This window comes from Mixophyes fleayi, chromosome 6 (assembly GCF_038048845.1).
Source record: "Mixophyes fleayi isolate aMixFle1 chromosome 6, aMixFle1.hap1, whole genome shotgun sequence".
Taxonomy (NCBI): Eukaryota; Metazoa; Chordata; class Amphibia; order Anura; family Limnodynastidae; genus Mixophyes; species Mixophyes fleayi.
The window spans coordinates 215,647,592-215,672,036 of NC_134407.1; the positions used below are offsets into that span (position 1 = coordinate 215,647,592).

The following is a 24,445-nucleotide window of genomic DNA, read 5'->3' on the forward strand; positions in this document are numbered from 1 at the left end:
ACAAACGAGGTCTGGTCTATTTTGGGGAAAATCGTGATGCTTGATTGAACATCTTTTCCACCACTTAATAATTTTCTGGACCTCCGTTGCCACCCTGTAAGCTGGGTCCTGCATGGGCTTTGCACCCCTGACTACACATGATGAGCCACTAGGTGCGTATGCCTGGGGTGGCTAGTGAATATGGCTTCTAGAACTCTTCTCAGATGCTGTTTCTGGTCTTTAGTCAACTGTCATCCAACCTAGACCTGTTCTACTCTTCAGTACTGCATGGTCTCTGCAACCAGGCCTGAGAGTTAGATAGATTGAGAGGACTTATTTGCAGAAGAACCGTAGGTTCCATCCTGACTTTGGAAATCTTTGTTGCTTAACTGAGAATACCAGCAGCACGCCTGATAAACACGGTTGAGACACCTTTATAGCAGTGAACTGATTAAGAAACGGATCACTCATTGAGGATTCATCTCATGCCACGGCAGCAGAGCCCACAAAACCCTTTCCAAGCAGGTGAGGGTGATAGCACAGGGTGAAGTACGATATTTTTTACGGGGCACGAGCCCTCCCTAATTAACCAACTGCTTCCTGTGCCAGGACAAAGTTTAACATATATCCGGAGAACGCAGTCAGTGTAGAGAAAGGTGAGCTGGCCACTCACACCCTCTACATACTATTGACATACCATATACCCCTCGCACCACTGAGGACTTCGTGGATGCTTATTCAACTGTGAGGTGTTAAGAGTGAAATACAATATTGATTTTACTTGTTTCAAATGTCTGGATTTTTTCCCTGAATATCAATAGCATTCAGTTGATATGCATGTAGGCGGATCTTTTATGACAAGTTAATTAGCTACTTCTTTAAAAGAAAAACTCAGGCGCTAAAACAAACAAAACAATCCAAACAAATAAAACAAAACAAAAACCACACGAATGATATGTAAAATGTATTAAAATATGTATTGCAAAAAATATGTAATACATTTTACATATCATTCGTGTGGTTTTTGTTTTGTTTTGTTTTATTTGTTTGGATTGTTTTGTTTGTTTTAGCGCCTAGGAGTTTTTCTTTTATTGTTTCTATCATGAGGATTTGGGTTTTCCTCTGCTCTCCTGATTGGCAGCTTGTTTTTTGTTTATTAGGGAGCGCAGATTAGGATTTTCTATATTTAGCTACTTCTTAGCTGTTACATTAATGTGGATGACCAATTCGCTATATTTCCTCTTATAATGCACTTTTATGTTGTACACCATTTTGTACTTAGGTTCTCTTATACGCTGTGTGGTTTAAAATAAATTCCTTTTTTAGTAAACTAGGAGCTTATTTGTGTGGGTTTTTTCTGCCATATCCATCAGATTGTATATTTGTATTCCAACTATGTTACTTGACGCTCCTTTAGTTTGGTTTAATGTGTCCACCCACCTAAACCTGTTCTACCCCTAAGTACTGCATGGTTCCTGCAAGCAGGTCTGAGAGTGGGTCCACTCTATTGGTACACAGCAGATGGCTGTAGCCCAATTGGTGCACTCTAACTAACCCTTCTGTCTGTTTATACAATGGGTTTGTACAACCAAAGCTACAGTCTAGTCTGCTTTGCTGTTTCCCTGCAGGACTGTATGCAGGCCCTTCCTTGTTATGTTAGGGCAGGAGCAGGACAGACAGTTGACTTCTGTCTAGTTCTCTGGTTCTAACGCCATTACATATTTTAGGTTAACAGGAAGTTTGAGGAAAAATGACATCACAGAAAGAGTAGTGGATGAGTGGAATAGCTCCCATCAGAGGTGGTAGAGACTAATAGTGTAAAACAATTTAACCATGCTTGGGATAGACGCAAGACTATCCTTAAATAGAAAAAAACTTTGACATTTTTAACCATAGGTTAAAAAATGTGCAGACTAGATGGGCTGAGTGGTTTTTAATCTGCTGCCAAATTCTATGTTTCTACATTTAGACCAGTGATGGGTAACGAAGAATAAGTAAGAAGTAAGGAGCACACTGCATTCTTTCCGGGTATATGGCGTGACCCCGCTGCACTGTGCAGTGGAGGTCACTTATCTGGAAGTCGGCTGCCACCAATCTGATAAGATCAGCAGCTCTAGGAGTCCACGTGTTCCCCACCACTGATCTAGTGGGAATAATAACTTAGATCTAAATATAAGTTGGGCTATAAAAGAAAAAATAGAAAGAAACATTCGACTAAAGTTAAACACATTTTCTTCCTCTTGTAATCTATTTTGGTTTCTTTTAAATGTTTCTGACTTGAAAGTTATGTTGAAAAGTTAATGGAAACTTGCAGTCCATGTATCCTTGTCTGTGGAGCTGGTCTGTATGATGGGCTATCAGCAGTAGCACACCCAGTGTATTATAAATCACTTTATGTTAGAGAAGTTACACTGGGGAACAGACAGGGTGATATAAAGTGTGAACAGGAATTAGTGACCATTATTTAGGTGCAGGTGGGGTATTATATACAATACTATATAATGGGTATAATAGGTCATGTCAGTACCCCATGCACTAGGCTAGGAACTCCTCCCCGTGAGGCCACGCCCGCTTATTTGCATAGCCACACCCTCGCACACATTACTCCGCCAGTGACACTGACTATACATAGACATCAGTCACTGCTCTACCTCCAATACCCAGCATGCACCGCGCTGACTGGCGACAGAGACCCGGAAAGTAAGGAGGATCATGGGTAATGTAGTTTCGGGGACATAATGTATCCCAAGCACTGGCATAAACAACGTGGAGAATGATCTACGCCGCTGGTAAATGCATCAATAAGCACAGAGACGGCCATTTTCTTGTAGTCCGTCTGCAGTGAGATGACCACACCGGAAGTGAGGTGCAGCGGAGACCGGAAGTTGGTTGGAAAACTTTTGTGTTGTGTGTAATATCGAAGTGACAGGAGGCAGAGGGTAAGAACACTGATTATAACACCTCTATTACATGTCACATACATATCACATATAAGCCCCATATGACATGTCACATACATACATATCACATATAAGCCCCATATGACATGTCACATACATACATATCACATATAAGCCCCATATCACATGTCACATACATACATATCACATTTCAGCTCAATATTACATATCACATGTAAGACCCATGTTACATGTCACATACATATATATCACATATAAGACCCTCTTACATGTCAGTGTCTTGTTTTAGGGGGAGATGGGATCTGTAGTCCTGCTTCTTAAGCCCAATAGTGTGTGCTGCTGCCCAAATGATCCCTTCTCCTCCAATATTCCAGATAGGTAACATCCACCTGATAAAATATATATTTAACATCGTTGCGCAGTTGGTTTAGCCAGCAGAATCACAGAAATTGGCAATTTTACAACACCGCAGGTTGATACATTTCCCTCTTAGCGGGAAATTCAATTAGCCACAGGGTGCTGCTGGACATGTCTTGATGTACAGCTGTGCACATCGCCGGATAATACGACTGTACAGAATCTCTGTTTTTCTCCTTGCACCTCTATGGGACTTGAAGGAAAATGAGCTGTGATTTGAGAAAAAACATTGAAGTGACATGTCTCCTTGGACTGTTCCCATGACACCTCACGGCTAATTAAATGCCCCCGTTAGAGTGTTTACTTAACATTGATTGTGGATTATCAAACAGGTACAAGCATCAAGAGCCAGTGCACAAAACTCCCAGGTACTACACTTGAAATATTCCAAGACTTTTAGCAGTAGGCACCAATTCCACTGGAGAGATGCGAAAGGTCTCCTCTTGAGACTAGTTTAATACTGAATATCGGATTCCATAATACTACACTACCTAAGCGTACAATATGTGATGATTACACACAACGGTAGTAAAGATTATTCAAGGTCACAAATATATATATTTCATTGTATTAATTTCTGCACCTATCAGTTTAGGACATAAGTATGGTATAGCTTTGCAAGAGTTACAATAAAGCTTTGACTTATATATATATATATAAGTGCAATGGACACCACGAGTCACAAGCCACCTCTGTCACAGGAGGAGTGGGATTATTTAGAAGGACACAAGACCTTGTACAAGGACGTGATTATGGAGAATCACCAGACCCTCACATCACTGGGTAAGTAGAGGTTTAATAACACTCATATTTGTGTATGTAGCATATAATGGATCAAACATGGATGATTGCATCTCTACTGTAAAGAGACATCTATTAATTGTATCTATTTAAAACTGTTGTCTGTCCATATAAACTAAGTCTTTGGCACAGGCTATTGCGTTGCTCACGCAGCTATCCGCACGTTCTAAGGAGCTGAACAAGCACCCTCCCTCTGCACCCCCTTCCATGAGAGGCACAAGGAGTAACTCTTCAACCCATGATACTCTCAACCAGGGTCCTTTGGGATCTTCTGCAGCACCTGACGAGCTGACTTGGAGTCAAGACTAGGTCAGGTGTTGCAGGGTCTGGTTTTCCTCTTCATTGGAAAGTATTCTGGAATCTGCCACCACGTCTAGACAGTGGAAGCGTCTGCTTCTGGTGGTTCTTCGATTTTGGGAAGGATCATTGTCCCATTAGGAAGACCAGGTGGCTGAAGTCTCTGAAACTGAGGTTTCATCATAGTCTCCTGAGGACTCCCAACAGGAAGCAGGGAGTAGAGGATTTAGTGGGAGCTGTGTAAGATGAAGAAGAAACAGAATGCTTCCTTCCCCTCGTCCCCTAATTTGCAAGACCTAATATGTGAAGCATGGACTAAGCCTGACATTAAGTTTCAGGGTTCCAGCAGGTTGGAGTCCCTTTATCCTCTCACTAGTGAGAATATACTGAAGTGGGAATCTCCTCTTAAGGTAAATGTACCCATAGCTTGCCCATTTTAGACCACCACCATTCTGATTCCAAGTGCTGCCAGGTTGCAGTCCCTTTATCCTCTCACTAGTAAGAATATACTGAAGCGGGATTCTCCTTATAAAGGTAGATGTACCCATAGCTTGCCCATTTTAGACCACCACCATTCTGATTCCAAGTGCTGCCACCTTTAAGTCCGTTTACACAGCAACAAGAGCCTCCCTTACTCATGTTGGCTTCGGCAATGGATAGGTGGTCGGAGCAATTGTCGGAGGGTTTGCAGTCTGGTCAGTCCAGATTAGATTTGTTAACTCTTGTGGAGCATATCTTTGAGGTTTCAGAGGAATCCATTGATGCGCACCTCATTGGGGCCCTCTGGCTTAGGGCCTGGGAGGTAGATGTACAGCCTATAGGGACTCTTGAGTCCCTGACCTTCTCTGGGAACTCTTGTTCAGTCCTGAACTGGACAAAGGTTTTTTTCCTAGCCACAGAGGGTAAAGAGTTTTTTTTTTTTTTCTTTATTTCCCCCTCTTTTTCTCCCTCTTAATGCTACCAGACCAAATGGCACTGGGTTTCACTCCTTTCTCCCCACAGGATTCAGACCTCCAGAGAACAAACCTGTGCTCCTTGTGGAGGTCAGTAGATAGGAAACGAGGCTTGGGCAGCTATGCATCCATCTGTCAGTACTTCAAACAAGCATCATCTCCCGTGGTGTGAGTCTGTCTGCTTCTCTATGGGGCTCGGTGGTTCGATTCCACCACAGACACCCAGGTGAGTGGAATCAATTCTTGGGGATGCATCATAGATCTCCTGAAGTCCCCACACAGACGGTTTTTATCCAACTGCTTTATAGGAGACAAAACAAAGCGGTTTGAGTTATGGGGAAGCCATTCCATATTTGATATCTTCAGGAGTAGTTATTCCAGTCCCAGAAGAGCAGAAGGGTTTGGGGTTTTATGCTGTTAAAGTAATAATTTAATTTCTTCAGCAAAAGACACTTTAAGAATAAAATTATATCATTGTTTATTTACAAAAGAAAAGCTTTCGCTGTGATAATCACGCTCGTTTTCAGTCTCTGAAAACTCTGCCTGTTTACATTCCAGACAATTACTTTTAGTACCAATAAAAGTAGGTTGTACTACAATTTACAAATGTCATATTACAATTGGCTAAGATGGCATATAGGCGTATCTTGGTCCTTTTAGCTCCCCAGGATGCAATGGAGACTTTGAAGAAATTCTTGCAACTCTTTGTCCAACATCTCTGATTAGAAACATCTGTTCTTTGAATAACTTCTTCATTCCTGTTCATATCCCTCTCATCAGCTCACACGCAAGGATCCATTTGACATAATAATACCACATCAAATATTAATGATATACTAAAATAAGATAAAACAATGTAAATATTTTCATATTAATAAATTGTCTTCATCCAAAATAAAATATCTTTGACAATGCAAAACTCTTGTGCTTCAGAAAACAGATGGGTCTTTTTGTCCTATTATAAACCTGAAATAGCTGAACATCCAGCTTCGGGTTGGACAAGTTCAAGATGAAGTGCTTGAGGTTATCATCAACATGGAGCAAGGCGATTTTATCGTGTCTATGAATATCAAAGACTCCAGCTTGCACATTCCAATTTGGATGAGACACCAGTGTCTCCTCAGATTTGCTGTACAGTCCTACCATTTTCAGTTTCGAGCTCTACTCAAGAGCGCTAATGTTTTTCACCAAGACCATAGCAGTGGTGGCTGATGTTCAACACTGGACTGCCGAGAGTGTTTTTGCCATTCTCAGGGATTTCTGAAGTCCCTGTCAGCTTTCAGACGGTTTCCAATTCACTTTTGCATGAACATTCTTTGTGGTGGTGCAATTTGTTCAGTTTCACTTGAGGAAGTTTCAGATCAAACTTATGGAAGTTATGTGCAATGGAACAGATCTCACCATTGTCTGACCAGTCAGTTCATCAGACTTAGTCTCCAAAGGTGCACCAGTTGCTTGTCTGGTGGCTGATAGGTGACAAACTCAAAAGCGGACACCCCTTCACAATTTAGGAAATGGACACTGGTGACTACAGACACCAGCCTTTGGGGTTGGAGGGCTGTCGCCCCTCAGTGCTGGTTCCAGGGTCTTTGAACTCCAGAGGAGTCAAAGCTCCCGATAAATGTGGTGGGACTTAGATCAGTATTCAACACCATAGTCAGACCACTCCAGCTCTTACTGGGAAGCACTATAAAGATCCAGTCAGACAATGCCATGAAGTGGCATACCTCAATCATCAGTGAGGCATGAAGAGTGTCCTAAACTTGAGACAAGCCAGCAGGATCATGCAATAGGCAGTGCAAAACATTTCAGCTGTCACTACATGTTCATTCCAGGAGTGGAGAAATGGAAAGGAGATATTCTCAGAAGGCAGGCCCTGCACTCGAAAATCTTCCAGCAGATAGTGGACAGATTGGGTCAGGCAGATTTCAACATGATGGCATTTCTGTTGAACCACAACCACTTCTGCTCTGTTTCAAGGGGTCCAAAGGCATTTTAGGTAGACAGCATAGCATGTTGGTACATTGGGGCTGCTCTCTGAATGTAAAATGAGAGAACTTTCAGGTAATTCTGGTTGTACTGGACTAACTGAGAAGGTCGTGGTACAGGACATTCTCAGCATGGTAGAGGACCCATCGTGGTCTCTGCATCTTAAGACCAGACTAGTTTATCTCTGTTGGCTTTAACGTGTGGCTGTTGAAGCTATGATTCTTACAACTTAGGATAGCCAGTTTCTTTGAGAAATTATAGAATCTGAAAGACCTAAATCGCCTGGTGTGAACGGAAGAGGGTTCCTACCACCTCTTTTTGCTTGGCCTCTTTACCTTTTTAAGAGGGTCAGGACAGGGGCTTGACACTTGACTCCTTGAAGGTTCATGTTTACATCCACACCTCCCCCCCCCATTAGCTCATTGGTATCTCAATCTGGTGCTGACGGTCTTGCAGGACCCTCCTTTCAAACATGTGGATTTGGTGCAGTTGAAGTTTCTTACCCGGAAGAATATTCTCCTTTGGCCATCTCTAAAGCCAGGAGAGTTTCAGAGCTGAGTGGTCTGTCTTGTAGGTCTACGTTTCTCATCTTACATGCAGAGAGGGCTGTACTTCGGACTAAGTTTTTCATTCAGCTCAAAGTGAACTCCATGTTGCATCTCAGTCAGGACATCATATTCCCGGCTTTAGACCAATAAATTCTCCGGAAGAGAGGGAAATCTCTGTGGATGTAGTCAGTAGGACCCATGAAGTGCATAGAACGGATGACCTCTTAGTCATCTATGATGCCCACAAGAGAAGTTTGGCTGTTGCCTAAACAGACCATTGCTAGGTGATTTAGTTTAATAAGTCGCCAGACTTCCATTGTGGCAGGACAGCCAGTTCTCGATAATAGGACGACTCATTCTACCAGATCGGCGAGTGCCTCTTGGGTGGAGCAGCCCAGGACTTCAGCTGACTAGTTGTGCTAGGCGACCATCTGGTCTTCAGTAAACAAGTTCACAAAATTGTACAGATTCAATATTTTTGTGTCTAAAGATAACCGTTGTGAAAGGAAGGTGCTGTGCACTGCTACTTCTGTGCGTACCCTCTCTAAGTGACAACTTTGGGATGTCCCAAGTGTTTCCAGTGTCCCCAATGATAAAAAAAGAAAATGGGATTATAATACTTATGTTAAATTCATTTATATGTCCTGTATAGATCATCTGTCTGTCTCAATGCGAATGGAAAATGTCAGGAGTCACAAGAATGGGAGGATATTAAACCTCACCCTGGAGATCATCCACCTGCTGATTGGAGAGGTGAGGGATTGTGTCATTGTCCCAATAATATTACTCATATTACTATTAATAAAACTGGGCTCTGATTGGTGAATCTGGAAATGTAACCATAACATCACTCTTATCTCTGGTAATGTTGCAATGACCTCACTACTTTCCTATTCCTTTAGCAGGAGCTGTTACATTCCTTTTTCCACAAAAATAATAATCATTTCCATAATAATTAACCATAGACAGAAATAAACACCCATAAGGTACTCTGTGTACTAACATCCCTAACCAACCCCAGTGAACTCCACACACTACATTAGACCCCACTCGCTATAGAAATACATTTACTCAAAATAATACAACCCTCACTTTACACTGTGTCCCCTACAAAACTCAAAAAGGCCACTAAACCTCTCACATTACAGTATGTACTTCACTGACTCGAGTAACATTCATACACCAATCTAAACTTCATACATTATACTACTGCTATCTACATACACCTCAGATCCCCATCATCTTTTCAGTGTATACTTTCTTAGTTTTACCCATCTTCACTTTCCTTTATATTCTTACATCATAAAACTTATTTTTTACCATCAATTGAGTTATTTATTGTAATATTATTCTACTGCATTATGTATTTGTACTATTCACAGTATTATGCCACTCCAATCTGGACATCCAGATGTCGGAAATCCAAAGCCCATTGGCTCCACACACAGGAACTTCATTCAGTGCCATTCTGTTATATATTCCTTTATTTATAAAATGTTTGCCCGGATGAAATATATTGAGTTCCCTTACTTTGATGTACATCAGATACAGTTTTCTGGTTATAGAAAGAGACACACAGGCAATTACACACATACTTATAATATGAAAAAACATGTTCTCGGGATGTAGGCAGACTTGACAGTATTCTCCATAGAGCTTGTTAACAAACCAATGAAAGGTGTCTTCTACTTAGAATGATTTTTTACCTTTCTACACACAGGATTTCACAGTAGTGAAGAAGACATCTGGTGAGTGTGAGGCACCCAGCAGCCGCCCCTGTGTGTCTGACTCACTGATACATGAGAGAGACAATGAGCAGAGGATTCTAGAACTCACCAACAAGATCATTCAGCTGCTGACTGGAGAGGTGACTGCTGGGAATGGGACATTATACAGTAACACCAGGGGATGTGTCTGGGTGATGACTGTATCATTGTGTGTGTCAGGTTCCTATAAGGTGTCAGGATGTCACTGTCTATTTCTCCATGGAGGAGTGGGAGTATTTAGAAGGACACAAGGGTCTGTACAAGGATGTGGTTATGGAAAATCAACAGCCCATCACATCACTGGGTAAGAGGAGATTTTTATTTTTTTGTTAAAGAATGAGCAGTTTTGAGGGCAATCTAGATAAATACATCATCTGATAATCACATATAAACAATGTGTCTCCTACAGATGGTTCCAGTAACAGAAATATCCAACAGAGATGTCCCCGACCTCTTTATTCCCAGGATCATACAGAGGAAAATTACAATGTCCCACAGGATTATCAGGTAGATGGAACTTAGGATCCAACCAAATACCAAAGTGACTATATAGTCCTGTGTTGGCCTTATAGACTGCTTTTTTTTGTGCAAGGTCATTTCATAGGAGATTTTTGGGTTATTTAGGGTGAAGTTCAGACTGATATTAAAGTGGAAGAGATAGAGGGAGAAGACGAGTCATATGTGAGGGGTGATCAGCAGTGTAAGAGGGAGGAAATCCCTACAGATATCAGCACAGGTGAGTAATAAACACTAAACACTAAATACAGAAGTCACATATTCTCCTTGTTCAGTCACTACAACAATCTCTTCTACACCCTCGTCTGTGAGTACAAACTAATGAGGAAAAGGATTCATCAGCCCCTATTAGACTCCTGCTTTCCTCCTGTGTCATTATGTGCTACCAGCCAAGAGATCTGACCTGAGTCCACCACACACACACTGATGTTTCTCATACGTCATATTCACAGGCTCCTGACATGTCACTAACCAATTGGAAGAGACCGGGGGGTAAATGTATTAACCTGCGCATTCTGCCTTTAAAGCCATTGCCGCTTTACATTTTCCCTTGCAAAAAGCGCAGGTTAATACCTTTCTGTGGGGCTATACTACTTGCAGTTGACCAGAAGGGGACACAAGAGACTGTTTCATTGTTTTCTTATTCTACCAATATGTCCACCTGGAAATCTTTGGGTTGTGTAGACCCTTGGTCAGGTTTTTCTGCTATTTTCCCTGAGAGTACTCTGCTTCCGAGACTTCAATGTTTGTGAGTGAGAGCGGTGTCTATGGAGAGGATTGTGTCTATGGCTGGGCATTGTGGTTGGACAATGTCACTGGCTATTGAGGCTTCCTATCCTATGCCCTGGGGATGTCCGTTCAACCAAGGGTGTCCACCACCCATCTCAGATTTGTTTGAAAAATTTATAGTTAAGAGAGGATATCAAAACAAATATTTCTGTCAAATATCTAGACTGTCTGACAATTAGTTGATTAAATATTGATCTTTCAATTTATTATATAATTTACTAATCACGGCTTCGTTATGCAGTTTATTTGAAGTATCACGGGTGTTTATTAAGGAATCACCACCAAATTAGGACCCCTAAGGCAACCCTCCCAAATCCAAACCAAATTACTTTATCTGCCTCATGTTTTGCGTTACGGCAAACAAATAGAATAAAAAACGCTAGGTTCAATCAATATTAGGGATCCCATTTTTTGGGGGAGGGGGGGGTCTTTAAAAAAGGTATACATTACTACCACAATAAAATCAGCAGGGTACTCTGTTTCATAGTGGAGAAAAAAAAATATGAAGTTGATGCTTGATTACTGTTGTACCACATACATAATTAACACAAGAAAGCATGAAATTTAAAACCTTTGACATAACTTTAATCCATAACTGAAGTTGAGTTCAACAATCTCATTATTTTTGCCTTGTTTGGAACTTGTTGTAATCTTCTTGTAATTGCTGTAATTTTCCTTAAAGTGTCAGCAGAAAGTATATACTGCCTTCCAGTACTTCCTTGGATAGTAGGCTCTTCCGTTACACTGAGATTTTATTCAGTTTATACTCAGTTACTTTGTTTAGGAATAAATATATTTACAGACTAGGGTACATAAACTATGTGCACTAAGCTGGCCCCTAGTTATGCTACTTTCCTTATGGGGTCTTCAGAACATTTCTTTATCTGTAATATATCTACATTTAAGAATAATTGTACATTTTCTATTGATTACCTATTTATTGACTGGAACAGAAGTAGAAGTTCATATTCCATATCTTTTTATTTTAATTCCAGCAGATGGACACAGCAGCAGGAATAACTCAGAGGGCCATTTAATTTCATCTACAGATTGTGAAACCGAAGATAACATCATACGAGATTCTCCAGGAAGAAGCCCCATACCCCAAAATATAAATCCAGTACTTTACCGTGCAAATATAGCAACTGAGCACACTTCCCATGTGGAATCTTCTTCTGCTAACTCAGATATTCTTACACATAGTAGAGCTCATAGAGGTGATAAAATATTTCTCTGTTCTGAATGTGGTAAAAATTTTACATGTCAGTCACAGCTAGTTATGCATCAGAGAACTCACACAGGTGAGAAACCGTTTTCATGTTCTGAGTGTGGAAAATGTTTTGCACTGAAATCAACTCTTGGGCAGCATCAGAGATCTCACACAGGTGAGAAACCGTTTTCATGTTCTGAGTGTGGGAAGTGTTTTGTACATAAATCAGCTCTTCGTCTACATCAGAGAACTCACACAGGTGAGAGGCCATTTCCATGTTCTGAATGTGGCAAAAGCTTTACACAGAAATCAAGTCTTCTTATACATCAAAAATATCATACAGATGAGAAGCCGTTTTTATGTTCAGAGTGCGGGAAATGCTTCACAGTTAAATCGGTTCTTGATAAACATCAGAGAATTCACACAAGTACGAAACAATTTCCATGTTCTCAATGTGGTAAATGCTTTACAGAGAGATTGAGTCTTCAACAACATTATAGATTTCATATAGCTGAGAGGACATTTCCATGTTCTGAATGCGGCAAAATCTTTACACTTAAAGCAGCACTTATTAGACATCAGAAAACTCATGGAGATGAGAAACCATTTTCATGCTCTGAGTGTATTAAATGCTTTAGAGACAAATGGAGTCTTCGTAGCCATCAGAAAGTTCATACAGGTGAGAAGCCATTTTCATGCTCTCAGTGTGGTAAAAGCTTTGCAGAGAAATCATCTCTTGTTAAACATCGGAGAATTCACATAGGTTATGATAGGCCATTTTCATGCTCTCATTGTGGTAAAAGCTTTGCAGAGAAATCATCTCTTGTTAAACATCAGAGAATTCACACAGGTGAGAAACCATTTTCTTGCTCGGTGTGTGGAAAATGTTTTACAGAGAAACAATCACTTGTTACACATCAGAGAATTCACACAGGTGAGAAGCCGTTTTCTTGCTCTGTGTGTGGGAAATGCTTTACAGCTAATTCAAATTGTATTGAACATCAGAAACGTCACACAGGAGAGAAGCCATTTTCATGCTCCGAATGTGAAAAACATTTTTCAAAGAAATCACATCTTGTTGACCACAAGAGAAATTCACACAGGTGAGAATCGATTTTCATGCCCCAAATGTGGGAAATGTTTTACAAATAAATCATATCTCGTTTACCATCACAGAATTCACATAGGTGAAAAGCCATTTACATGTTCAGAGTGTGGGAAATATTTTCCAATTAAAGCAAATCATCTATCAACAATCATCTTATCATCAACATAAGACTGAAATCGATCCCTTATTTGGAACTTTTCGGCCGTTTCCTTATTCTGTTTGATATTGGTTTTACTCTCCATCATAACAACAAGACCACAATGTCATTGTCTAATATATAATGTATAATACATCATGTTTGGTTTTATTCTCTAAATAAAGGTGTGATATTGGTCATATAATTAGCCTGTAGCCTCTGTTACTATTTCACATGAGGTCATTTAGAAAGTTGCAAAAGCCTGTGGTGTAAAATACAACTTTGTGATACCATGTGACACAGACCCGGGCCTTATATTGGAAATATCGTGCCAACCCGGTCTGTCCTCAGTGGGCCAATTCAACAACCATGGCCCACTCTGTTATTAAATGCTGCCCAGTGGCCAGGTCTGTTATTGCTGTGGTGTCCAGAGAGGGAGGGGGGGAGGCAGCTCACAGGAAGTGTGAATCAGCTGTGGACCCTGTGACATCAAAAAGGAGTGGAAGAGGTTAAAAAAAAAGGGTCAGGACCTTATCTAAAATCAGGAGGGGGTCTCTCCCTGTGTGCTAACTATTGTTCTAGCAACTCTACAACAATGTCCAAATGGCACCATCACCGCAGGTGGGAGACCACTGATGTCATGCTCTATTTTCACCCCTGTTACCACCCAAACTCTTCACACCACCAATCACAAGAGGACAAGAGCCATATCAAATGTTCGGCACTAAGAAAATCCAGGGAGGTGGCCAGGATAAGATGTCTTGTGAGAAGGGACAAGAAGGAGCTGTCTGGGGTAGGGGGTGGTTGTTGGAGAATCTTGAGACAGTGAGGACTTGGACTGTTTGAGAGTAACCGTATTCTCGCAGGGCCTTAAAGGAATGCTTGAGGCAGGAGCTTCTTGACAGAGATCGGACAGTGTACCTCTAGGACTGATTCTGTTGCCACTCCATTGGGAGACACTCGCAGATTCTGGGGAATTGGTGAGCCTACATCGGTAGGGAGACTAATACCCAGGGTCCCACCAAGCTGGTAGAGAGTTGGCCGAGCGGCTGGGATCAGCAAGATACACAGACCCATCTTAAGGATCAGAATCCCTGGCCCACTTGGATTGTCAACTGTGGATTTTATTACCAGGAGCTTGGGCCTGCTAGGACTCTGTGCTTGGAGGTAACCTGCAGGGGACTTTGTTGGGGAGTTTTTACTTGCACTGGTGATTTTCTGACACTTGATAAATTTGGTGGAGGAACAAGTTTCTCCTTGGGGAGCACTGTTGTATTTTACTAAGTAAGTGCACTTTGTTTAATAAAAGGGATTATTATTTCTTTCATCCACATGAAGCAAAAACATTCAAACACAAAAATGTGATGATAATAACATAGTCCTGATGTGTCCTCATTTGCGATCGGTATTTTGTGAATATACGCCTATGTATATTCACAATCTGCCAGTAATTGGGTGCATTTGTGTATAATTAAATGCCCTGGGGATGCCTTTGTTCTGGTTGGTGAACTACCTCCAGTGGATCCAGTACTTTTTCTTTTTTTTTTTCAAATTTCTTTATTGAAGAATGTCAAACATGTACACATCAGTAAATAAATTAGAACAAATATATGTCTATACTTAATAATCATGAACCACGACACATAGTATGAGGAAAGTCGTCATCTGTGAGTTACTGAAGTGAACTATAAATATGATATCACACATAAGATACAAAAGCCTGGAGAGACCGGGGCAACACAAGCACTCTCCTAGTCCAGAAAGATAGGTGGGTCTTGCATGAATATTCTAGTTTCGTACCAAAGGGTGTGTTGAAAACATTTTTGTATTTGCTCTCTCAGCGGGACTGACAAAGTGCCAACAAAGCTCTCCCAAGCGTCAAAAAATCTCCCTGTGTATTTTGTTTTTTGAAGGGAGGCTTCCAACCAGTCCATTTTCATGGCAAAGAACAATTTTTCTTTAAAGAGGTCCAGTGTGGGGGATGTGTTCTGGATCCACATGTGGAGGATGCATTTTCTTGCCACTGCCGAAATAATCAGCAGCAGACGTCTGCCACCTCTGGATGCCAGTACTTTTTCTTCATGGGTTTTCCTGGTAAATATGTTACTGGTAGATGGATTCTTCATCTCCGTTCAGCAACCGGGTGTCTTGTTCCAGCTGGTACAAACTTCTCTCACCTTCTCCTTGGACTTGATTGAGAAAGTTATAGATATTTGTTTAGTTGAACTCCTGACTGCTCATTTCATTCACATATTGGACATATTAAATGGTGCTAAGATTACATGGGACACAGGAAACTGATGTTTGTCCATCTTCATATACAACATTTAAATGATTCAGACTCCCATATTCTTGGTAACAGGGAGGATTTCCTTGAGGGATCCTGGTAGAGACTTCGGCACTGTATGGATTAAGAAGTGTACAAGGCTAGATGCACCGATACAAAGACCTCATGCCACCAGGAGGCCAAATTTATTAAAAACATTTAAAATTGGAAAAGATGAAATAAACCACCAAACTCAGCTATGAGTTATATCATACAAATATCCCACAACACCCCACAGCTGTGATGTACTAAGTGTAGAATGATTCTTCTAATAATTCCAGCTTACCACAGTGAAATCAGCCATTTTGTGCGCTGAACCAACATTTATGAGAATGCAGATGAAGGGGAGCAAAAGCAGCATGGAGGGCACAATAGGAAACGAGAGAGAGATGAAGGGGAGAAAAAGCAGCATGGAGGGCACAGTGTGAAATGGAAGACATGAAGGGGAGCAAAAGCATCATGGAGGGCACAGTTAAACGAGAAACAGGTGAAGGGGAGCAAAGGCAGCATGGAGGGCACAATGTGAAACGGGACACAGGAACTTTATTTTGGTTTTTTCGTAATAATAAACTTTTCAAAATTGCATATGAGACTTTTGCTTGCGTCCCACACAATGTTAGCCTGTGATTATTTGGCCCAATTGGGGTTTTGAGTTTGACATTCCTGCTTTAGAATGTTATAGTTTCTGCTCTTTATATACAAGTTATTGTATATTGATGGCATGTGTTCTATAATACCTCATATTGTATACAGTAATTTGCACATAGACTAATGTATTATATTGTGTATCTATGCTTTTTACTCTTTATTATTCTCTTTTATTTAGTGAATAAATACATGTATATATTGCCATGACATACAGTTATGTTGTGTTAGTATACAAATAAGGTAATAAAATGTATAATTACCATCGCAGTACTGATTGTAAGGTTTGTGTTCTTTTTTAGATATATATCCCCATTTTTATCAGTCTTAATATCATATTTTCGTAAACCTCCCTTCTCCATAATGCCCCCACACACCTTTATCAGCGGACTTGATGACAGTATTGGTGTTCTCATGTAATTCCTTCACAGCATTTCTTTCAGATAGGGAAGATTAAGATATTTGCTTTGATGTTATGGAATTAATATCAATTATTACCATCTCCCCAAACATTACCCTCTCATATGGACCGGATTGAACTTGGATTTCCTTTCAAACACATGTTTAATAACGCCTGATTCATCATCATTCTGCATATCCAATCCTCTTCTTGTCCTCTTCTTGTCCTCACCTTCCTTCACCATAAACAATTATTTTATTGAGGGCTTTCTTAGAAACTTCTACACATTCAAAAATATGTCAAATGGTTCTATTCTATTGGTGGGGAAAAGTCCTTTTCTGAGACCTCAAAACTCTTCAGTGGTTAAAACATGTTTGCTTAAATTGAATATCTTATTATGGGTTGTCTATAATAATTCAAACAAAACTGCATCCGTTCTACTGGGCAAAAAAATACTACGATAATCACAAAAACCAATGGAGTACACTGGGCCCTCCATATTCCCTACCATTCACAAGCTACCAGTTTGATTGAGCATATGAATAGTTTGTTATAAGAGGAGATAATTAAGCTTACATTTAAATACAAATTGAGGGAGTGGGCATGGTGCTTCCAGAGGCTTTGACATAACTGGTAACACTCCATTACTCCATTACAGAAAGTAACTGGACGGGGGTGACGGAAAAACAGAAGGTTCAGAGACAAAGGACACCCCAAAAGAGGACTGTGGCACTAGAGCACAAAATCTAACACAGGGTTAATATCTGTGAATGCATGCACATAGCCCAAGTATCTTATCATGGCAGGTTGTTCCTGAAATATCTAGCCTATAGTTTTCCATGACTTCATCCCAACCACATATTTGCCCTCTCAGTGGGGGGGGGGGGGAGGGGATCCAGGAAGGTGTCCCTTCCTTCATCGTGCCCCTGCATGGTCCAGCCCATCTACAAATGCTAATGGCAGGTCAACACCCAAAGTCCTTTAATGAGTCCTTCCCCCTAAGGAGTATGTAAATAGATATCTGGCAGATAAAAGATCACGTCTGGGAAGGTCAATTTGGAGTGAGCCCATCAATAGTGGGGTGACCCAGAGCTGCTTGATATTAGTGGCAATGTGGGGGATGTGTGCAAAATCTGTGTATATATATATATATATATATATATATACAGATCCTGAAGGGATGAAGATATAAAATCGCGCTTATTCAAGATCAAGTCCAAGCACAGTTCTTTGAATCCAACACTTGTAATCATTCTCTTGTTTATCAAGCTGCAGCCATAGTGCGATATAACTGGATGGTATATCCGGGGAATAAATCTAAAACAGAGTAAAGGCAGGACGCATCCTAGTGTAATATCATAGGTAAATAACCTATATATATGGTGATAATATTATGCGTACCAAATATGTTCTTGTCATCGAGCGTATCACAAATTACTCAGGAGGTCATCCAGGATCCCAAAGTCATATACCAAGGAAAACAGATGTGGAAAACCAGCAATAGTGTGTTACCTTTTTATATGTAAACAACCTTACACCGTGCACCCAGTGGTAGATATCATAAAAACACCCAATAGTGCTCAGACGTACCAGACAAAGAATAGGATAAGTTTATCTGTATAATTTCTTTGGCTTCACTGGTGAAATTCAGCAATTTAAAAGAAATGTAGACAAGAGGTCAGGGGTACCAGCCCAGGTGCCCAGCAATGGGGTACACTATCAGCGAGAGTTACCCACAAGGAAGCTGTTCTAGGTGCCGCAAAGGAGCCTGGTGGTGGCAGCAGAGCCAATCACTGCATTTAGAGGGGCACGGTTTGGGATAAAGAAAGAGGACGGTGGCAAGGCAAGCCCAGCCGGTCCCCAGCAGTACGGAGAGGGTGGCATAGATCCATCCTGTCACAACCATTCACTATATTTCCTCAATGTATGAGCATTTCTCACCATCTTATATAGAGACTAAGGGCTAGATTTACTAAGCTGCGGGTTTGAAAAAGTGGGGATGTTGCCTATAGCAACCAATCAGATTCTAGCTTTCTTTTATTTAGTACCTTCTACAAAATGATAGCTAGAATCTGATTGGTTGCTATAGGCAACATCCCCACTTTTGCAAACCCGCAGCTTAGTAAATCTAGCCCTAAGTATAATTATAAATACTATTGTAATGAACTTGACCTTAGAATAGACCTTATCCAAAATTGCAAGGACTGTTCCATGAGAGTCCATCTTGGATCTCATTTCCTATATGGGCCTAAAAGACTCATGACTGAAGCCTTTGCTTGTGTATTGTGTATGAAAACTAGATGTTCTCACTGAACCTTGCTCACTCTTTTGATTATGATTTCACTTCTTTGATACTTTCACAGGACCTTTCTCTGCCTTGTCATTATGGACTTTACTTGTTAGCTACCTAAGATCTGGCTTGTGACATAAATCCTGTTTCTCTTTGAGCATCCAGCTATTAGATTTCCATCTGTGATACCAGTATTGTGAGAACTATACTATGATGGGGCCTCCTCTCTATATATATTTATTTTTTAAAGTCAATTTATTTAAGATTTTTTTCACATTTTATAAATAGTTAACTTGTATGACGATACAGCGAACATGCACAATACAATGTACACAAACCCTACAACATGGATCGAGAGCACAAATAAATAATAAATAGGAGGATAACAAAACAATCCATTATAGCCAGAGATATGTATGTGAAAAGCATTAAAGGCGAAAAAAATCACTGTCAGGAGAACATATTAGGAAGGATATGTAAGAAAATGCGTCTTCTCTATTTTATATATCTTTCACAGACGGCATTTCTCTTGAACTTTCCTTCCCAATATTCATAGACGAGCCCTGGGCCTGTCACCCTTACAACAACTCGAATGGGGAAAATGCTGTGGTGCCTCCTATTACCAGTTGCTGCTGTATGGCTCTGTCCAAATCTCACCCCACCATGCAGATGTATGCTTGCAGGAGGCCCTTGTCAGCCTCTCGCACAGTATGTTCATCTGAGGATGGTAAATGTGGTCCACAGAGGAAGAACATTGAAGTGGTCTGAGAAGGCCTGCATCAGGTCCACCTAGAATTAAGGTACTGGGAAATCCAATCACCTAAACACATTAATCAGTGCCTGACACATATGTTCGGCGTTGATGGAGGATATCGCTACAGCTTCAGGGTACTGCATCGCATTGTTAACAATTGTGAGGATATATACGGTTGCGCTGCCACAGGAGCCTATGAAATTCCACTGTGACCTGCTGAAAGGGCTCTTTCATAATGGTCATTGGCTTTGCAGTGGAGGCCCATTGATTTGCTGGCAGACCTCACAAGAGGCAACAAATGTCTTTAGTGATACCGGACCAGATAAAGTTTAGCTACTGCTTTGTTTTTTCCCAAGGTGCCCGGTCTATGAAGGTCTAGCATGTCTCACCTGATACAACCACTTGTCCCAACTCTACAGGGACCACCTGCCCAGTGTCTGACCTATTGGCTGCATGGTGCTGGCTTGTTAGGGTTCCGCATCTACCAGCTCTAGCCCTGGTCCCCATCTTTCAAACTCACTTCTGGCTGGTCCCCTGGGTAATAGGTGGTGGCATGGCTAGTGGGCTGGACAGAGGCCTCATCATCTCTGACTGACCTGACTCTTCTTCTCTTCTTACAGTTTTGTTGCAGGTAATGGTTCCAACAAATGCGCTGGCCAGTGATGTCCTAAGTCGTTCCCCAGGAGTATCACTTTGGGGAGGCTATACATGATCACCATTTCCACATTATCTTGGCTCTATCCCCAAATCAGGTGAAATTAGGGCATGGGAATAATCATTTGCTGGCTACTGGCCAATACATTACTTTTCGTGGCTCCGCATGTAAGGTTGGTGTATAAGGTGAGTATCACTAAGGTGAGGAACTTTCTTACAATCCTTCTACTTCCTGGTCACTCACCAATACAGACCCATGCGGTTTGATGCCCTTCATTAGTTCACGCTCCTGTGTAGTAGAGTTGAGGGTTGGTTTTGCAGTTCTCCTCATACATTAGAGATGGTGCCTCGAGATTGGGCTGCAGCCATGACAACAGTCCCTCAATATATGACCTTGGTTGGCGGTACAACCGGTCATTGCACTGTCCCACGCTCCAGCCTGTCTGATTTGTTCCTGGTTTAGTGACCGCTCTAAGGACTGGCACCTGGGGTAGGGCCTTGGTTGCTATTCCTAGGGGGAGGGGGGTTGAGGTAGTGAATGCTGGAGACGGGACAGTTGACCAGGTATTCATAAGTCAGTTTGGCTAAGTGTTTTGAGTAGATGATCTTCGGTCCACCAACCCATTCTCAGATAGTGGTCAGAACTAGCATATCTTTAGTCCAAAGTGAAGCTGGTTAATACACCTGTATAAGTATTTCAGCTATATGTATGTGTATAAATAATAATAAACTTCGCTCACACCAAGCATCCCATAAAGTGAATTATTTAGCAGCATGCTGTCCTATTGATGTTATGTAAATTGATACACAAGGTAAGATCGTATATATAAATACTGTAATAAATGAATATTGATTATAATCAATCTAAAATGAATACAAATTATATAAATCAAACGGTTACAAAAATCAAAACCTGAGGATGCTGTAAATTAATGTCTTCAATAGACACAGGAATTTTCCACTAATTAAATACATTTTAGATTGATTATAATCAACATTGATTTATTATAGTATTTATATATAAGATCTTACCTTGTTTATCAATTTACCTACCTTTATCAATAGGACAGCATACTGCTAAATAATTCACTTTATTGGACACTTGTATGAGAGCTGTTTATTTATTATTTGTTGTGGTCAAAGAGGGATACCTTGCAATTTACTTGCTGCTCTATCAATGGGTGGTTCCTGAGGTTTTGGGCGCAGTATACCCCAGCAACTATTATAATCTGTATGTGTGTATTATATATATATATACTTATACATAGTAACATTCCTGAAACGATTCCATATATTAAGATCTTAAGGTTAGGTGTCAGCTCTGTCTGTAGTGACACTGACTCTATACACAGACATTACATTCATATCACTTACACTGCTTTCCCTGTACTACCCAGCATGCACTGCGCTGACTGATGACGCCACTGACTGCTGCTTAGGATGATGGGTGATGTAGTGTCTGGTATTTCATGTCTCATAAACAACATGGAGACCGATTTTTCCCCGCAGCAGCTACCTCATAGTCGGCCATTTTGTTGAAGCCCATCTGCAGTGGCATAGCAAAACCAGAAGTGGGGCGAGCCCGAAAACCGGAAGTGGGGCAGGCAACACGGACCTGAAGTTTCGTTTGTAACATCTTCCGGGTGAGAGGAGGCAGTGACTGGCAAAGGGTAATGTTACTGAGTACAGGCTCTTATTACATACAACATACGTATCTCATGTACATACTTATCACATATAACCTGTCATGTTTATATCATTATACAGTCTCATCATACAGCATGTTATGCCCCCAGCTATCCCCCTCTCCTATATACATGTCACATATATATATACATATACATATACACACACACACATATCACATACAGGCTTGCATATTTCATGTCTTGATACATTTACACAGATACTTAAATAGATATAACTATATCACATACAGATATACTTACATTTATATAGACACAATCACTTAATGGACAAAAGTATCTGGACATCCAAACATCACATCCATATCTGCTTGTTGAACATCTCATTCCAAAATCATTGGCAGTGATAGGGAGTTGGTTCCACCTTTGCCGCTATTACAACCTCCACTTTCCTCTAGATTCTGGGACATGGCTGTGGGGGTTCGGGTCACTTCAGACATAAGAGGTTTAGTGAGGACAGGCATTGATGTTGGCTCACAGTTGTGTTCCACCTCGCTCGATGAGGTTGAGGTCAGGGCTGTGCGCAGGCCTGTTAACTTCTTCCACCCCTATCTCAGGAAACCATTTTTTGATAGACCTTGCTTTGCGCAGGGGCATTATCATGCTGAAACAGGAAAGGGCTCCAAACTTGCCATAAGCACACAATTGTCTAAATTGTAATTGTATACTGTAACATTAAGATTTCCCTTCACTGAAACTAAAGGGCCCAGGCCATCCCATGAAATATAGCCCCAGACCATTATTCCTGCTCCACCAGTTTTCAGTACGCATTCGGTCAGGAAGCATTCTGGCATCCGTCAGACTGCTAGATGGAGAAGCATGATTTGTCATGTCAGAGAATGCGTGTCCTCTGCTTCAGAATCAAGTGGCGGTGTGTTTACCCCACTCAAATTGACATTTGGCATTGTGCATGGTGATCTGTGCCTGCTCTGCCATAGAAAACCAGTCTATCAGGTTGACAGACAGTTCTTGTTTTGATGTTACTTCCAGAGACAATTTGGAACTCAGTAGTGTAACCGAGGACAGACATTATTGTGTGCTACATGCTTCAGCACTTGGCGGTCTCATTCTGTGAGCTCGTGTGGACTACCGCATCATGGCTGAGCTGTTGTTGCTCCCATTTACAGGTGACCAGGGCTGCTCTAGCAGAGTGGAAGTTTGATGAACTTGTTGGAAAGGTGACATCCTATGAAAGTGCCACGTTGAAAGTCACTGTGCACTTCAGTATGACCCGTTTTACTGCTAAGATCTGACTATGGAGATTACATGGCTGTATGCTGACCTGTTGGCAATGGATGTGGCTGACATGGCTAAACACTAACTGGGTGTCTGCATAGACTATAATTATAGATACATAAATACATAGAATGATAGATACATACTGTTAGGAAAAGGGTGCACATACCAGAAGGGTCAAGCAATTTGCCTAAAGTGTCATCACATACATGTGGATGCCCTCTGCATATTGTGTGATGACTGTGATTCTGGTGCATGCGCAAGAGCATCTCCTTGCTGGAACTCTCGAGACATCTCTACACACCCTGCAGTATCATCGTTGGGGTATGGATGCACAATCCAGGTTATGTGAGTTTGAAGGGTTTGGACGCTGCTCTTTCTTTACAGGAGGCAATACTTTACTTTTTGTACAGTGTATTTTCTCTTAATATTTAACCTCTAAATATTTTACGTTTTTGGTTTAGCGGCCCATTAAAATACAAAACATAATTTGATTAAAAATAATTGAAAAACTATTTTGGGGTTTAGTGGTCCTTTAATCTATTTATGCATCACCCTCACTCAATAGGCCCCTCACCCATTCATTACCTCTAAATGTTATAATTCCTGTTACTGCTCATTATGCCATAGAGGTGCTTACAGTTGTTTCGTTGTCTTGAGTTCTTAATTTAATAATTTCATATAAATATTGGTGAATGCCATCGTTAAAAATAACAAATATGTAAAAAAGGAAAAAATATACACAACTGCCTTTGCAATCTTGGTAACGTATTATGTGCACTTTTGCGTTACTATCATTACTAGTAGTATATAGGTATGTCCAAATGCATATTATAAACCTTTGGGACTATGTTTGTTAATCCAGAGCTGTAAAAAAAAAAACAGTCCAAAATAATGACCCAAATAGTCCAGCCTGATGGGAAAATAAAACAACCCTGGCTTGTTAAAAGAGGAAGCAAACCTCTCCACCTCTGTTCTTCAGGCCACGTCCTGTTTAACTCTCT

At 40.9% G+C, this 24,445-nt stretch overlaps 1 protein-coding gene across 3 annotated transcripts in view; it reads left to right on the top strand.

The window, feature by feature from the left end:
• Nucleotides 1–2,621: 2,621 nt before the first annotated feature.
• LOC142159807 (uncharacterized) overlaps nt 2,622–24,445 on the top strand; it is a 29,636-nt gene continuing 7,812 nt past the window's right edge. The window contains exons 1-9 of one of the 3 annotated variants that reach the window (XM_075214559.1): nt 2,622–2,918; nt 4,019–4,100; nt 8,558–8,658; nt 9,626–9,772; nt 9,852–9,975; nt 10,081–10,178; nt 10,296–10,407; nt 11,972–13,289; nt 13,363–13,423. In XM_075214559.1, coding sequence (XP_075070660.1) covers nt 4,070–4,100; nt 8,558–8,658; nt 9,626–9,772; nt 9,852–9,975; nt 10,081–10,178; nt 10,296–10,407; nt 11,972–13,289; nt 13,363–13,423 — 1,992 coding nt within the window. In that variant the 5' untranslated portion in view covers nt 2,622–2,918; nt 4,019–4,069. Of the gene's footprint in view, nt 2,919–3,204; nt 3,686–4,018; nt 4,101–8,557; nt 8,659–9,625; nt 9,773–9,851; nt 9,976–10,080; nt 10,179–10,295; nt 10,408–11,971; nt 13,290–13,362; nt 13,424–24,445 lie in introns of those variants that run through there. The other 2 variants (XM_075214556.1, XM_075214557.1) reach the window with 2 other exon arrangements.